Source organism: Sphaerodactylus townsendi, linkage group LG15 (assembly GCF_021028975.2).
Source record: "Sphaerodactylus townsendi isolate TG3544 linkage group LG15, MPM_Stown_v2.3, whole genome shotgun sequence".
Taxonomy (NCBI): Eukaryota; Metazoa; Chordata; class Lepidosauria; order Squamata; family Sphaerodactylidae; genus Sphaerodactylus; species Sphaerodactylus townsendi.
Genome location: NC_059439.1, coordinates 35409252 through 35425080, shown reverse-complemented (window position 1 = coordinate 35425080; position 15829 = coordinate 35409252). Strand labels below are relative to the sequence as shown.

Below are 15829 nucleotides of genomic sequence, written 5' to 3'. Positions count from 1 at the left end.
AAGACCTTTACGAAAACTGCTAGACATTGCCACAAGTTAGTATCACCATGCACCCATTGAAACCTACACCATGGCAGGCAAAGACATCCAAACAAAGCCTCAATAAAGAAGAAGAAGAAGAAGAAGAAGAAGAAGAAGAAGAAGAAGAAGAAGAAGAAGAAGAAGAAGAAGAAGAAGAGGAAGAAGAAGAAGAAGAGTTGATTTATATCCTTTCCTGCAGGAGACTCAAAGCGGCTTATTAATTCTGCCCTTCCCACCTCACAACAAACACCCTTTGAGGTGGTAGGTCTGAGAGCCTAGAAGAACTGTGACTAGCCCAAGGTCACCCAGCTGGCGTGTGGGAGGCACAGGGCTAATCTGAATTCCCCCAGCTGCCTCCACAGCTCAGGCGGCAGAGCGGGGAATCAAACCTGGTTCCTCCAGATTAGATACACGAGCTCTTAACCTCCTACGCCACTGCTGCTCCCTTTCTCCTTCCATCCTTACACACATCCGCTCATTTTTGAGGTGATTTTTCACTCATGAACATCATAAAAATATATATATACCCCACTAAACATTCCCTTCTCACTGGACACAGTGTGTGACAGACTTCCATCATAAAAACTGTTTCTCTGGCTTCCTTCCTTAGCTCTGTTGTTCATGCTACCTGGAACCACCTCAGTTTTGTTCTTTCTTAAGACCTTCTGCTCCAGAACCCTTGTAACGGTCTTGGTAGCTATTCACAAGTTGGTTTCGGCTTCACCATCTTCTCCATTATTATTTCCTATCATAATGCACCATCAGGTCCTAGCATAGCTACCATACCTTGTGGGAATAACTATCATAACTTGTGGAGGGTCGTGGCCAGAGGTGGGATCCAACCAGTTCTCACCACTTCTCTAGAAGTGGTTACTAATTTTTTCCGAGTGCCGAGAAGGGGTTACTAACGCAACCTCCCTGCCCAATAGGGACTGGAGGTGCGTGTGTGCGGCGGCGCCACTGTTTGAATCCCACCACCATCGGAACCTGTTATTAAAATGTTTGGATCCCACCGCTGGTCATGGCCACAGTCTGGATTTTAGAAAGAGTAATTCAAAAGAGGCCCTGAGTATTATTTGGACTTAGCAGATTTAATTATTGTTATGTAGTACACATGTTTTCAATTCTTTATGAGTTTTAAGATGGTTGTAGGTTATAAAGGCCTGTGGCTGAGTGTAGCAAAATGACTGGATTGGATTAGTAACTCTTAATATTTACTTTAAAAATTGCTTTGCCCTGTTCATGGTTATGAACCATGAACCCGTAGTTCTGGGATATATTCAGAATGCGTTCTTCTTTACAAAAGATCTCTTTGTTTCCAATCTCATATTTTCAATGATCTAGACTAGGGGTCTTCAAACCATGGCCCTCCAGATGTTCATGGACTACAATTCCCATCAGCCTCGCCATTTTACATGCTGGCAGGACTGATGGGAATGAAGTCCATGAACACCTGCGGCCATGGTTTGAAGACCCCCTGATCTAGACCCTCGATAAAAACATCCGGGCTGTATGGCCGTGTTCTAGCAGCATTCTCTCCTGACGTTTCGCTTGCATCTGTGGCTGGCATCTTCAGAGGATCGCCTGCATCTGTGGCTGGCATCTTCAGAGGATCGCCTGCATCTGTGGCTGGCATCTTCAGAGGATGCCAGCCACAGATGCAGGCGAAACGTCAGGAGAGAATGCTGCTAGAACACGGCCATACAGCCCGGAAACCACACAGCACCCAAGTGATTCCGGCCGTGAAAGCCTTCGACAATACATTTTTCCATATTACTAAAAAACCCCACAGTGAATGCTATTAAGTGTAATCCTGATCAGAGTAATACCCTTCTAAGCCTATTGACGTCAATGGCTTGGGAAGGGTATAACTCTAGTTAGAATTGCACTGGGATTCGCCTTCTCTTAATGATTTAGGCTGATTCCGCATGGGCCAAAAACAGCAGTGTGAAAACAGTGTGAAAATGGTGTAAAAGGGTTTAAAACAGTGGCTCATTCCGCACAGGCAGAATAATGCACTTTCAAACTGATTTCAGTGCTCTTTGAAGCTGTGTGGAATAGCAAAATCCACTAGCAAACAGTTGTGAAAGTGGTTTGAAAACGCATTATTTTGCGTGTGCGGAAGGGGCCGCAGTGAAAGGGTTTATACTGTTTTCACACCATTTTCACACCGCTGTTTTTTTGGCCCGTGCAGAATCAGCCACAATCACAAAACGTTGTTGTCCATTTGACAGTTTCTTCGAGGAAAATGAGCCAGGAATACTTACTGGGAATCACCCTCAGAAGGGTTCCTTTACCAAAGATGTGCCTGTCTGCATTTGTGTTCCCACAGTGATCTTAGGCCCATCAAAAACCTGTAGCAGTTTATCTCCAACTCAGAACTCTTTAGCATAACTTCTGAAGCAAGAGCTAAAATAAAATGCCTTTATCACATTCTAGATTCCAGTGAATCATTCTGAAACTTTGGCCCCTTCCGCACCTGCAGAATAATGCACTTTCTATCCACTTTCACAATTGTTTGCAAGTGGTTTTTGCTATTCCGCACAGTAAAATCCAGCTGCAAAGTGTATTGAAAGTGTATTGAAAGTATATCTTTCTGCATGAGCGGAAGGGGCCTTCATAATGTGCCTCTTCATCTCAGAGAAAAACTAAACAGTGACTCAGAGAAAAACTAAACAGGGATAGAGACAGTGGCTGATTCCGCATGGGCCAAAAACAGAGGTGTGAAAGCGGTGTGAAAACAGTATAAACCCTTTTACACTGTTTTAAACCCTTGTACACCATTTTCACACTGCTGTTTTTGGCCCATGCGGAATCAGCCAGTGAAAGATGGATGAATAGATCATCATGAATAAGAAGGAAAATGATCAAGAATGAGATTAAGATATCATGGCTGTTTTCAAACAAGTCAGACGTACTTACTGGGTAGGACGAGTAATCGTGACCCAGTACCAAATATCTGCTTGTTGTTTGTATCTGCACGGTGATTTCCTCTTTAGCAAAAATCCAAACACTACTACAGCTGCAGCAATTCAAATATGCCGATAAATTTTGCATTCAAATTGAGCAGCAGCAAAATGGAAGGCATCGAAAATCAAAACTTACTTAGCATCACAACCAGTCTACCTCCATTTCCCCAAGTTTGCTTAGCGTAGCCCTGGGAGCCACACGGTGCTTTCTGCTAGGTCAAAAATGGTTCGGGGCAAGAGTTCTAGCCAATCTTCTTGCAGAATTTTGGGTCACAGTGTTATAACTTACAAGGACCTCCACCAGATCTAGTTTTTGCTTTCATTTTCTCCATTTGGACCCCGTCCATCCCCCCAATCACACAAAAAACTGGTTCTAGGAAGCGGATCAGGAAATCATTTTGAGAACTCAGCGGGTCCCTGTCGGAGGAAGGAGTCCAAAAAGTTTTCCTTTTGTAACCAAAAATATCTTCCATTAATGGAAACAAAACTCTGGCTCTGATGCCGGACACTACAGTGGCCAAAATTATTAAGGAACAAGGCGGGGACGAAAGTGGCAATTCTGAGGATGGGAAGGAAAACAGATAACTGCATTTTAATTTGGTAGTTCTGCTGTTTGTGACATAGAAGGTGGTTTAGGCTCATTCCGCACATGCAGAATAATGCACTTTCAAACTGCTTTCAGTGCTCTTTAAAGCTGTGCGGAATAGCAAAATCCACTTGCAAACAGTTGTGAAAGTGGTTTGAAAATGCATTATTTTGCGTGTGCGGAAGGGGCCAAAGATATAGCAGAGCTGCAAAACTGTTTGTTTGCTTTTTAAAATTTAATCATCATGCCTAATGTGAAACAGGCACCTGTCCCTTACAGATTATTGATTTTTCTCTGCACTGTCAGGATAGGAATAGTTTAAAATGACATCCCAAACAACATTTTGAACATATCCCAAATCATGCCCAAATGTTGGAAATGTTCAGATAGCTGAATTGGTGCGATCAGATTCAGATTAAAGGGGGAAAATCGTAACAGTTCCTACCCAAAAAAAGTGTCATCACGTACCAGGAACCACCGTCAAGACCGTCCCACGGCCAAAAGTGACTTTCCAGTTCGATCCGCTTAGCACAGTGATTCACACAATGACAAAAAACCCACCCAGAAAATGTAACCTGACCTCTTTTCTGCGGTGGAAGCCAGGCAAAGACATTGCAGACAATTGTTCATGTGATATGAAACACTCAACCATTCTTTGTTTCTATGCCCTAAATACAATAAGATACGCATGAAATACAGGAATTCCATTTTCTTGCAATGTTCTCAGTGGCACGAGTGCTATAAGATACCCAATCTCCTGAACAGCTCTGATGTGCTCTTTTGTGAAACTGTGGCAAATTTTATACTGGAAATTAGTTGTTTTAACTGTATTTCTTAACCTTGTTTTGTTTTAAAATTTTGTCCTGTTTTATATGCCAATAAAGGCTTGTGTTGTGACATTGCAGACACCAGTTCAGAATAGGTAAGACTGATTGGATCATCCTTGGAATCTTTTACGTTTGAATAAGAGCCCTTTGGGTCAAAAAAATTAAGATTAGGGCAAGTAAAGGGAGGAGAGGGTGCTTAACCCTTTCATCCCTGCATGATTTCACTCATCAAAACTAGCCCCTGATTGCTGCGTCATGGCATTGAAAAATAAAAGACAAGCAAAAGAGGGGAATATGCCTGTATTTGTTTTCTTTGGGGGACTAACAAAGGCCCAGGAGTCCCTCCTTTAGATGAGTGAAACATTACAAGGAGGGAAAGGGTTAAACCTCCTCTCCCTTTCCCTCATGGCCTTTACCAACACAGCTCCAACTGCAAGTCGAAAACACACACAAAAAGGTGAATCCATCCCAACCGACAACTTATCAGATGCAATAAGGTGTGACATTCAGTTCCTCATACTTACAGGGCATTACAATCAACCTGGTACCGCTCCCAAAAGTGAGTTTGTCATGGTTGCCATCATACACAGCATTTCAACCCTTTATAAAAACCCAGCGCCGACAGACACTGAAAACAACTGAGGGGGCTCCCTTCTCTGACCCCAAACTGCCTTCTCAATTATATATATAAAAAAGATTGAGCTACTTTAAGGGAACAGAGAAAGGCCTTTGATTTCAAAAGAAGAGGCGAGCAACTTTTTGGCTCATTCCGCACACGCAGAATAATGCACTTTCAAGCTGCTTTCAGGGCTCTTTGAAGCTGTGCGGAATGGCAAAAACAGTTGTGAAAGCAGCTTGAAAGTGCATTATTTTGCGTGTGCGGAATGAGCCTTTCACTCTTCCACTGAAATGAAACAAGAGACTTAAACGTGCTTAATTTTGTGGGAACCGAAATCAGTATTTCGTCTATTAGGTTTCTGATCCTGCTTGGTTAGGAACTGTGCAATTGTTTGCTCTACGTAGCTCCTCACGCATGGCCAGAATGACACCAACGCAAAAGAGGAAACGAACGGCAGATTCCCCAAACTTAGCTTTTATTTATTCAAATATGTTAATCTGCCTGTCTCCAGAGAAGCAGAACCAAAGCAGGGCTCAATAACAATTAAAATAAAACCACTTCCCAAGCCTAGCACCAGAGTTTAAAAGAATAAATCCGCAAGAGCCAATTCCTAAAACTAACTTGCCATAATATCATCCACCCCCCGCCCCCAAAGCCCTTCTAAATCACTGTTTTATAGATCTTCTTAAAACTGTTTTATTGATCTTCTTAAAACTACTTCTAGTAGTCTCTAGAAATAGGGTAAACAATCTTCAGGAGATCAGTTTCCTTGGAGAGAATGACCACCTTGAAGGGCAAATCCCATGGTATACCATAGAGTTTAGGTACAATGACCACCTTGAAGGGCAAATCCCATAGTTTACCATAGAGTTTAGGTACAATGACCACCTTGAAGGGCAAATCCCATGGTATACCATAGAGTTTAGGTACAATGACCACCTTGAAGGGCAAATCCCATGGTATACCATAGAGTTTAGGTACAATGACCACCTTGAAGGGCAAATCCCATGGTATACCATAGAGTTTAGGTACAATGACCACCTTGAAGGGCAAATCCCATGGTATACCATAGAGTTTAGGTACAATGACCACCTTGAAGGGCAAATTCCATGGTATACCATAGAGTCTAGGTACTGCCCCCCAATCTCCAGGAATTTCTGAAGACACCATTGGCAACTCTATTCTCTTAAATGCATTATAGCTCACAAGGATTGAGATCTGATTGTTTTGGACATACCTGGTTGGATGGTCAACCTGGTCCCCTGGCCAAATGTCACCTTTCCAAAAGTGCCTGTAGTTGCCCAGTGTGAAGAGGCTTTACAAAAAATCACAGAAGGCCAACGTGGCATACCCCACCTTAGATCTTGGATTGCCACTGTCGATCACAGAATATAATATCAAACTTGACAGAGCAGTGCTCTAACTCAGTATAAAGCTAGAAACAATAATACTTAGGACAGCCTTTTTGTCTGAAGATGAGAAATTGATTTTTTATAAATTATCTGACATGACTCCTATGTTACCCATAAGATGGTTCTTTTCACCCTGGCAGCTAGGAAAATGTGAGCAGAGTATATGAGGAGTGAAGGTTTTGCTTAAATTGATGACTTATTAAGTCCTACGAAAGCTCAGCTCAGTATGAAAGAAGTCGTAGTAATATTCGACACGGATAGCATTTGATGCGGCATTTTAATCTGTTTATTACGAATGTAATTCATTTATATTTTAACCTAAAGACAACCCTACCCTTTCAATTTGAATGTTTTAATTGTATGAAATATTTCCTTTTTGGACTATTTATTCTTTTGGGATGTTATAGCCAATGGCTCAAACAATAAAGATTTACTACTACTATTACTACTACAGTATAAAGCAGGGGTCCCCAAACTTTTTAAACAGGGGGCCAGTTCACTGTCCCTCAGACTGTTGGAGGGCCGGACTAAAAAAAACTATGAACAAATTCCTATGCACAAATGATTGTAAAATGTTTGATTTCACCTTTCACCTTTCAGCCTTTCTGTCATGGTCTATTTTTAGAAAAGTGACCAAAGTATGTCAAATACAGGGTGGGCTCCAAATATTGTTGGGGAGGCTGTGGAATACCTTCCCCTGTAAAAAAAAAAAGCAGAACTTTCCCAATGAAGCATTCCATCTAACCCAGGATCAGGTATCTTCCTGGGTTCTTTCCTCCCTAGCAGCCAGCGAGCGATTCGCCAGCCTGGCTGATGCCAATGGGAGTGAGGCGGAACAGAAAGCCTGAGAGCAACACATGGAGTAGCTGAGAGGGAAGGGCGGAGCAGGCGTTGCCACATGTAAGGTTTCCAACTCTGGGTCAGAAAATTCATGGAGATTTGGGGGTGCCATCATGTAACTGCAGTCAACAGCCGTTGGGGCCGGTTCCTCCTCTCCCTCGAGCCCCCACTGCACATGAATGAAGCCATCGCCGCCATGCCTGGCGGGCCGGATAAATGCCTTCAGGGGGCCACATTTGGCCCCCGGGCCGTAGTTTGGGGACCCCTGGTATAAAGCAATGGCACTCAGAGCATATAGGATTTGCCTCTTGGAATTCATTTTCTTTACCATTCCTTATGTCGCATGTGCTATCAATGGGAGTTTCCTGCCTCTGGCACAAAAGCTTATGGCGTAACCTAGGCCAGTCTCCCATTGGGTAGAAACACAGGATATAAATAAAGTAACACAAAAGGCAAATCTTTACTTGCCATGGTACTTACTGTGTATTTGGGGCCAGCCGTTCTCTCTAATAAACAAATGACACAGATGTATATTGTATTCCAGACTCCTACCTGCAGTGATCACCAGCTTTGTTCCCAATCCAAAGATGACTTGGTAAGTATTAGTGCTCACAGTATTAAATCCCTTTACAAAAAGCCACTTACACAGCCAATATAGTGTAATGATTAAGAGTGGTGGATTCCCCCCACATACACAGATTAACTTGGAGTCCTGTGTTCAGTTCTGGTCGCCACATCTCAAAAAGGATATCGAAGAGATAGAAAAAGTGCAGAGAAGGGCAATGAGGATGATTGAGGGACTGGAGCACCTTCCTTATGAGGAAAGGCTGCAGCATTTGTGACTCTTTAGTTTGGAGAGGAGACGTCTGAGGGGAGATATGATTGAAGTCTATAAAATTATGCATGGGGTAGAAAATGTTGACAGAGAGAAATTTTTCTCTCCTTCTCACAATACTAGAACCAGGGGGCATTCATTGAAAATGCTGGGGGGAAGAGTTAGGACTAATAAAAGGAAACACTTCTTCATGCAACATGTGATTGGTGTTTGGAATATGTTGCCACAGGAGGTGGTGATGGTGGTAACCTGGATAGCTTTAAAAGGGGCTTGGACAGATTTATGGAGGAGAAGTCAATCTATGGCTACCAATCTTGATCCTCCTTGATCTCAGATTGCAAATACCTTAGCAGACCAGGTGCTCGGGAGCAGCAGCAGCCGCAGAAGGCCCTTGCTTTCACATCCTGCACGTGAGCTCCCCAAGGCACCTGGTGGGCCACTGCGAGTAGCAAAGTGCTGGACTAGATGGACTCTGGTCTGATCCAGCAGGCTAGTTCTTATGTTCTTATGTTCTTAATTTGGAATAAGGACATGAAGACATGAAGAAACTGTTGTACGTACTTGGACTGACTGTTAAGCTCGTCCCAGCTCCAAAATGAAGTTGGTTGTTGCCACCACCCAAGGCGCACGATCATCAAAGGCTTTACAAAATCCTGAGACCTGCTAAATTGGGTGGAGGTGCACCATGGGGTTCACACATGACCTAGCCAAAGTTAAACCCATTGAGGTCAGACTAATTTCAGCTGCAGAAAGTTAAGGAGAGGCTCAGTAGCCTCCCACCAAAACCCCTGGGACAATCTTTAAAAAAATGTGCAATATTACAACTCAAGCCACCCTGTCTACAGTAAGACTTACTTCTTCGTAGATGTACCAACGAATTAGCCAACATCCATATTTTCCACACACAGTGCCAGATAAGAGGCTTTTCTGAAGGAAAACTCTTCTGTTGATGCTGCTGAGAGAGTTAGCAAAACCTCACCCATTCTCTGCCCCCAATATTTAATATTTATACAATCCATTTCTCTCTTCCATCTTACCAGGTCCCACATGCAGCCTGGTTCCCCCTCCAAAGGTGATTTTCCTGGCATCATTGTTCACACAGAGCAACACTCTTTTACAAAAACACAGCCTCGCTCTGCCGCCTTGGAGGAGACTCTTAAGTCTTAAAAGGACTTTCCTTCCACAGCCTCATATTCTGTCACATGATTCAGCAGGCAGCTTGTGAGCACGCAACGATTAATCGCATTTACTCCACTACATTTTAAAGAAAATCATTTTATGCGTTGGGAAAATATATGCCTGTCCATATATGCCTGTGGTTCCCTGTCCACATTTAAATGCTATTAAGATTCTAACCCTAGTCAATACAAGCCACCAGAGACGTATCTAGGGAAAATGTAGCTCGGAGCAAAATCTAAATAGTCTGACGCTCAACCCAGCCAGACTAAGGCCAGTATCAAACTGAGCACCCGGTCTGACTGGGGCCCCTTCCGCACATGCAGAATAATGCACTTTCAATCCACTTTCACAATTGTTTGCAAGTAGAGTTTGCTATTCCGCACAGAAAAACCCAGCTTCAAAGTGCATTGAAAGTGGATTGAGAGTGCATTATTCTGCATGTGCGGAAGGGGCCTGGCTGTAGCTTCGTGGGCAACTTCTCATCACATTCATTCATTCATTCATTCATTCATTCATTCATTCATTCATTCATTCATTCATTCATTCATTCATTCTATTTGATGTCCTGCCCAACCCCAGAGGGCTCTGGGCAGTGTACAACATCAGATTAAAACACCACAATATAAATCCAATAAAATACAGTAAAAGTATAAATTATACAGATACATAGCAGAGACGAAAATCAAGGGACCAGCCCCTGCTACAAAGCCAGATCACAATTCTGCCCCCATATTTGCTCAAACAATCTCATCACAGGACTGCATAAAACCAGCGACATGTGAATGCACATTATATGTCTTGTTTCGTACCTGCGCTGACTTTCAAGCGCGTCCCAACTCCAAAGATGACCTTGTAGCTCCCAATGCCTGCATTGCACTCTAAAATGTCCCTTTACGAAAACCGACGAGGATCGATCACCCATCAGGGTCTTTGTAGCTCTGTCACCTCTTTCTGCGCTCACCAGCGATGTCATCCTGTCCCCAATTGGGACTTTCTGGCCCGACACAGAATCCACCCCCATGACAAACACCCAACCATTTTGTTCATCTCTCCACATCATATGTTATGATAGTGGCAGACTTTCTCCTGGAAATTACTAAACGCCAGTAGATTTCCTTCAACCCAACATTTATTTCCTGTATTGTATATGCTTTTTAATCCGTTTTTATTATTGCTGTACTGTTGTCTATGCCAATAAAGGCTTGCTTGCTTGCATACCATATGCCCTCTTTGAAAACCCAGAAGTTTGGTTCCACACAGCTTTCATTGCCGTGACAGTTAAGCACAGCCCTCCAAACCCAGCTCTCACTGAAAAATCATGATGTGCCATGCTGTATTCTCTGTGCCACGGACTAACTCAGCATTGTGACTCTTAGTTCTTAAAAGGACTTTCCTACAACAGACTCACATTCTGCCGTATGATTCGGCGGGCACAATTGTCAATTGCATTTATTTATATAATAGCATAGTACTGATTTACACAATTCATTTCTAAAATTCATTGATGTTTATTTGTATAATTTATTTATGTTTGTTTATATAATTTAAATATTATATTCAGTTCCATTCACACAATTTATTTATTTATTTATTTATTTGTTTGTTTGTTTGTTTGTTTGTTTGTTTGTTTGTTTATAAATAATATACCGTCCTCCCCCGGAGGGCTCAGGGAGGTGAACAAAACATAGATAGAGCACAATAAAACCAGAGACTAAAATCAATTAAATATTAGTTAATTTGGCTCTATATAAATAAACCCCACCCCATTAAAACGCAGTACACTAATCAACATAACAGATGGCACCAACTGTTAAGTCCCCTAAAAGAAAGAAAGGGAGGGAGGATGGCAGGATCCACTGATGTTATAAAAGGGGAGGAGTTGATTTGGGGTTTTGTTTTGTTTTTTGGAATTGCTCCACCAGCTTCCTTCACCACTGACCTCAACATCCTTGTGTCAGTTTTTGTAGGGACGCCACCTGAAGGATCTCTCACTGTGGGCCTCAGAGCACAATAATACACCGCCCCATCCTGGAGGGAGACGCGTTCGATCTTCAGAGGAACCGTTTTATTCTCCACAAACAGAGTGGCTGAAAATTTGCCCTGGACAAATTTGTTCTTCTGCTCTCTACTTTTGTAAGCACTCAAGATCAGCTGGGGTTCCCTGTCCACAGATTTATGATACCAGAAAAGGTACGGGTCTGCCCGGAGCGTGGAGAAATTGCAGTGCAAAATTGCAGGGTCCCCTTCTTTGATTTCCATTTGATTTGGGGACTGGAAGACAGAATCCCTTTGAGAGATGCCTACGGAAACAGAAAAAGAAACAAGATTATGGAGATTCTCTTTCTTCGTCTTGTTTGCACACACAACAATACCCTGTCACTCCACTGTGGGTCTCAGAGCACAGACATATACAGCGGCATCCTGGAGAGAAACGTCCTTAATCTTCAAATCAACTGTCTTGGTTTCTGGGTTCAACGTTCCTGAATATTTGGTTGGGGCAAAGTTTTGATCCGCAGCAGAATAACGTGTTTTTGTCAGTAGGTGCTGCGGAGATTTATTGGGGAATTGGCGATACCAAAACAGGTAAGGGTTGCTATCCGCGGTGCTGAAATTACACAGCAAAATTGCATCTTGACCCTCTGCGATGGATATTTCAGGATGTGATTGAAACACAGCATCACTTTGTACGAGATCTGTAAAAAGGAAATATTAGATGGAACCATCTGTCCTTCCTATCCACCTGTCTATTTCTCTACCCTGAGAAATTAATTAAATTAATTTTTAATTAAAAATTAAATGAGAGGCTTTCTTTCAAGGCAAACGCCTCCCCTGTGCGACCCAGAATATGAACCTAACACACCCTACCTGCAACAGACTCCAGTTTCCAGTTTTTAACATAGCCTAGTTGTTTCTAGAACCCTGGACAAGATCCAAATCTCTCTCCGTGTGTGTGCAAGTATTTGACAGTTCTAGCTTCAAATGGTAACATTTCACACTGTCCTTAACTGATGGATTCTTGAGTTTAAACCTTCAAAATGTGCATGTTTAGAAGGAGAGAAAGCATTGAAGGTGATATTATAAATTATCTAATCAGTCCTGCTCATATCATGATATACGTCCGTTATGAACTCCTGAGTAGCACCAAATAGAAAATGTTACATTACCTGATTTGAGGAGAAGAAGGAAAATTCCCAAAACAGATAAACGGTGGTGTTTTATAGACGTGAAGAGCATTCTTGCGAGGTCCTCTTTCTGAGCAACATGAAATAAAGCTCTTTCCCGCTCACTGGGTCTGAAAAGATCTCAGACGATACGGACCGTTCTGTGGCTAGCCTCATTTGCTTCCGGCCTGTTTAGGGCGCCTTCAGTCAGGTGTTTTGAACGAAATGTGGTTGAGAAACAAGAAAAAGAGACTTTGAAAATGTTTCCAGGGTTTGGGCTGCCCTCTTGTGGATAAAACTGTTCATACAAGAAGAAGAAGAAGAAGAAGAAGGAGGAGGAGGAGGAGGAGGAGGAGGAGGAGGAGGAGGAGGAGGAGGAGGAGGAGGTTGGATTTATATTGCCCCTTTCTCTCCTGCAGGAGACTCAAAGGGGCTTACAGTCTCCTTGTCCTTCCCCCCTCACAACAAACACCCTGTGAGGTAGGTGGGGCTAGAGAGGCTCTGAGAAGCTGTGTGACTAGCCAAAGGTCACCAGCTGGCGTGTGTGGGAGTGTACAGGCTAATCCTGAATTCCCCAGATAAGCCTCCGCTCAGGTGGCAGAGCTGGGGAATCAAACCAGTTCCTCAGATTAGATGAGCTCACCCAACCTCCCTCGCCCACTGCTGCTCCTTGGAGAAAGAAAACCCTTGAAAGGGAATGTGGGGCATATTGGGATTAGAAGAAGAGTTGGATTTATATTGCCCCTTTCTCTCCTATAGGAGACTCAAAGGGGCTTACAAACTCCTTACTTTCCCCCACTCACAACAAACACCCTGTGAGGTAGGTGAAACAGTATAGTTTGATCTCAAGCCTGTTCCGCACATGCAGAACAATGCACTTCCAATCCATTTTCAATGCTGCTGGATTTTGTTGTGTGGAATAGCCACAATCCATTTGCAAACAATTCTGAAAGTCGTTTGAAAGTACATTCTTCTGCACGTGCGGAAGGGGCCTCAGTGTGGCTTCTCTCAAAGAAATCTGGCAACCACAGTGGGAAAATCCTCTCACTTCCTCTCACTTAAACTGAAATCACCTGAGATGCCGAAGGCCTTTTAGACTTGCATGAGGTGGACATGCTTAATTTGACTGAGCTTTAGGCCCATCCTTGTCTTCACGTGGTCTTGGGCTGAGGGAGCTTCTAACACATGCCTTCCCCTCTGCTGGCAGTTTTTATGCAGCTCTGTCTGGGGTTTCCTCCACTGTGTCTCTAACGGCACAGAAGTAGGCGGCCGAGTCGCTCAAGCCGCCGGCTTCTTTCCGCAAATGGAAGGTCTTGTCCGCTTTGAGGTGTTCAGCAAAGAACGCATCTCCCGTTTCTTTCCCGGTGTATTCTGTCAGCAAAAGCTGGGGCCCCTCACTGTGAGAATGCTGGACGTACCAATACAGATACGCCACTCCGGAATATTGATAGGTGCAGTTGATGAAGACGGCAACTCCTTCCTTGATGGCTAGGCGGCTTGGCGTCTGGGTTACCGATTGACCACTTGTCCCTTCAGAGGAGAGAAGGCATCAGACAGTTATCCACATTGGAAAGTAAACAGACTGGTTAAAAACCAACAACAGGCAAGCCATCCCCACAGGTGAGATATCTATTTAACAGCTGCAGGAAGATACACCCCATTTCATCACCAGTAAGGTCAGAGTTTTCCCATCCTGCTGCCATGTTTTCTACTGCACAAGAGCAGCACATGGACAGGTCAGTGATGGGATAGTCTCAACATCTTCTGTGAGATCTTGTGTTGAGCTTCTGGTTGTCTCAGTCCTTGTTAGTTTGGGTGGGTGGTGGACTTTGGGAGTCAAATGGGAAGTTCTTTGGTGGCTCTCGCTCCATAACACTCGGAATGTTGGCTATAAGATCTGGTTTAATTGGTTGAAGCTAACACACTGAGGTTGCTTGAAAACAGGTTTCTCAGTAACGTCCTCGTTGGATCTACCAAGGGATGGGAGACTAGAGGTTCTACAGTTATGAAGAAATGTCTATGTATGAAAGAAGGCATGGGGGGCAAATGGTCATCAAAAGCATTAAAGCCCAGAGCCATTTGGGGATAGGACAGGATGTAAATCCAATAAGTAAGTAAGTAAGTAAGTAAGTAAGTAAGTAAGTAAGTAAGTAAGTAAGTAAGTAAGTAAGTAAGTAAGTAAGTAAGTAAGTAAATAAATAAATAAATAAATAAATAAATAAAGTAATGCTGAGAGAAATTGCACCAAGGAGGGTTGAGGAGCCAACCACAAATGAAACACAAGCCGAAAGAAAGATTGTGCTGAGAACACTGAAATGGGAAAGAAATCATTGAAAAGTCAGCCAAGGCCCAAGAAAAACAGACATTTTTTGCAAAAAGAAACACTACTCACTTGATGTTAAAACCCATAGCACCATAAATACTGAAGCAAACAGCATTGTGAGGAATCTAAATTCCAGGTCCAGCAGACCTTGAGTTGTAAACTACCCTGAGCTGTAAGTCTGATGCTACTTTGGTCTCACCAGCTGCCTACTACCAACCCATCTTGTTCAGTGGAGACAGCCAGACAGAATCCTTGTACGAGACGTTTGATTTCCTCCTTCCAACACTGTTTGAACTGCCTTGTGGTTTTCTGCTGAGTGTCAGTGAAGTGTCTTCAATGGTGTCAGCTGTGCGAGCAAAAATATTCAGTTCCTTTTGCTACCTGCCCCTTCGAGGCCTAGCTAGGGCTCTATGAATCTTGAGCGGGCAGTAAAAACCATCCTTGACATGTGTCATCCATCAAGGGGATAGGAGCAGTGGTGGGATCCAAAAATTTTAGTAACAGGTTCCCATGGTGGTGGGATTCAAACAGTGGAGTAGCGCCAATGGGGCTGGGTGGGGCACAACGGGGGCGTGGCCGGGTATTCCGGGGGGGGGGCATTAATAATTTCTCTGTCACTGTAAAAAACTCTTACTGTAAAAAAAAGTTCCTAATTTCCAGCTGGTATCTTTCTGTCCATAATTTAAACTCATTATAGCAAGTCCTATCGTCTACCGCCAACAGAAACAACTACTTCTCCTCTAATTGACTGCCTGTCAAATACTTAATACTTTCAAATACCTAATTTTGCTTCTAGAAATCAAAAGAAGGAGACTTTCCTTAAACAAGGAACTTGACCATATTTCTAAAACATGTTTTTAAAACAGCCCAACAGGGAGAATGATCCCATTTTCTACCTCCGCTAACCAGCCACATAGGAAACAACAGGACTTGATGATTTTGGGACCTACTGGAATTTCTAACGGAAAAGCAGACCCAATTAGTGTCCCCCTCTCGGCACACACAAATAATTAGTCACCCACTCTCGGGAACTGGTGAGAACCTGCTGGATCCCACC

General features: G+C 43.2%; 1 protein-coding gene across 1 annotated transcript; it reads right to left on the bottom strand.

The window, feature by feature from the left end:
* Positions 1–5296: 5296 nt before the first annotated feature.
* On the bottom strand, positions 5297–14944 carry LOC125444408. The gene is made up of 6 exons (XM_048516816.1): positions 14842–14944; positions 13690–13979; positions 13093–13135; positions 11680–11981; positions 8671–8722; positions 5297–5307 (listed from the first exon to the last, which is right to left on the bottom strand). Exons 1-6 carry the CDS (start codon positions 14885–14887, stop codon positions 5297–5299), a joined length of 744 nt encoding a protein of 247 aa, XP_048372773.1. The 5' UTR covers positions 14888–14944.
* Between the last annotated feature and the right edge of the window lie 885 nt (positions 14945–15829).

Coding starts and splice junctions, on each gene's coding strand:
- LOC125444408 (XM_048516816.1), bottom strand. CDS start 14,887: ATGCTGTTTGCTTCAGTATTTATGGTGCTATGGGTTTTAACATCAA. Junction 13,980..14,841: donor GCTATGGGTTTTAACATCAA/GTGAGTAGTGTT, acceptor TCTCCTCTGAAG/GGACAAGTGGTCAATCGGTA. Junction 11,982..13,092: donor CAGTGGGCGAGGGAGGTTGG/GTGAGCTCATCT, acceptor TCCTTTTTACAG/ATCTCGTACAAAGTGATGCT.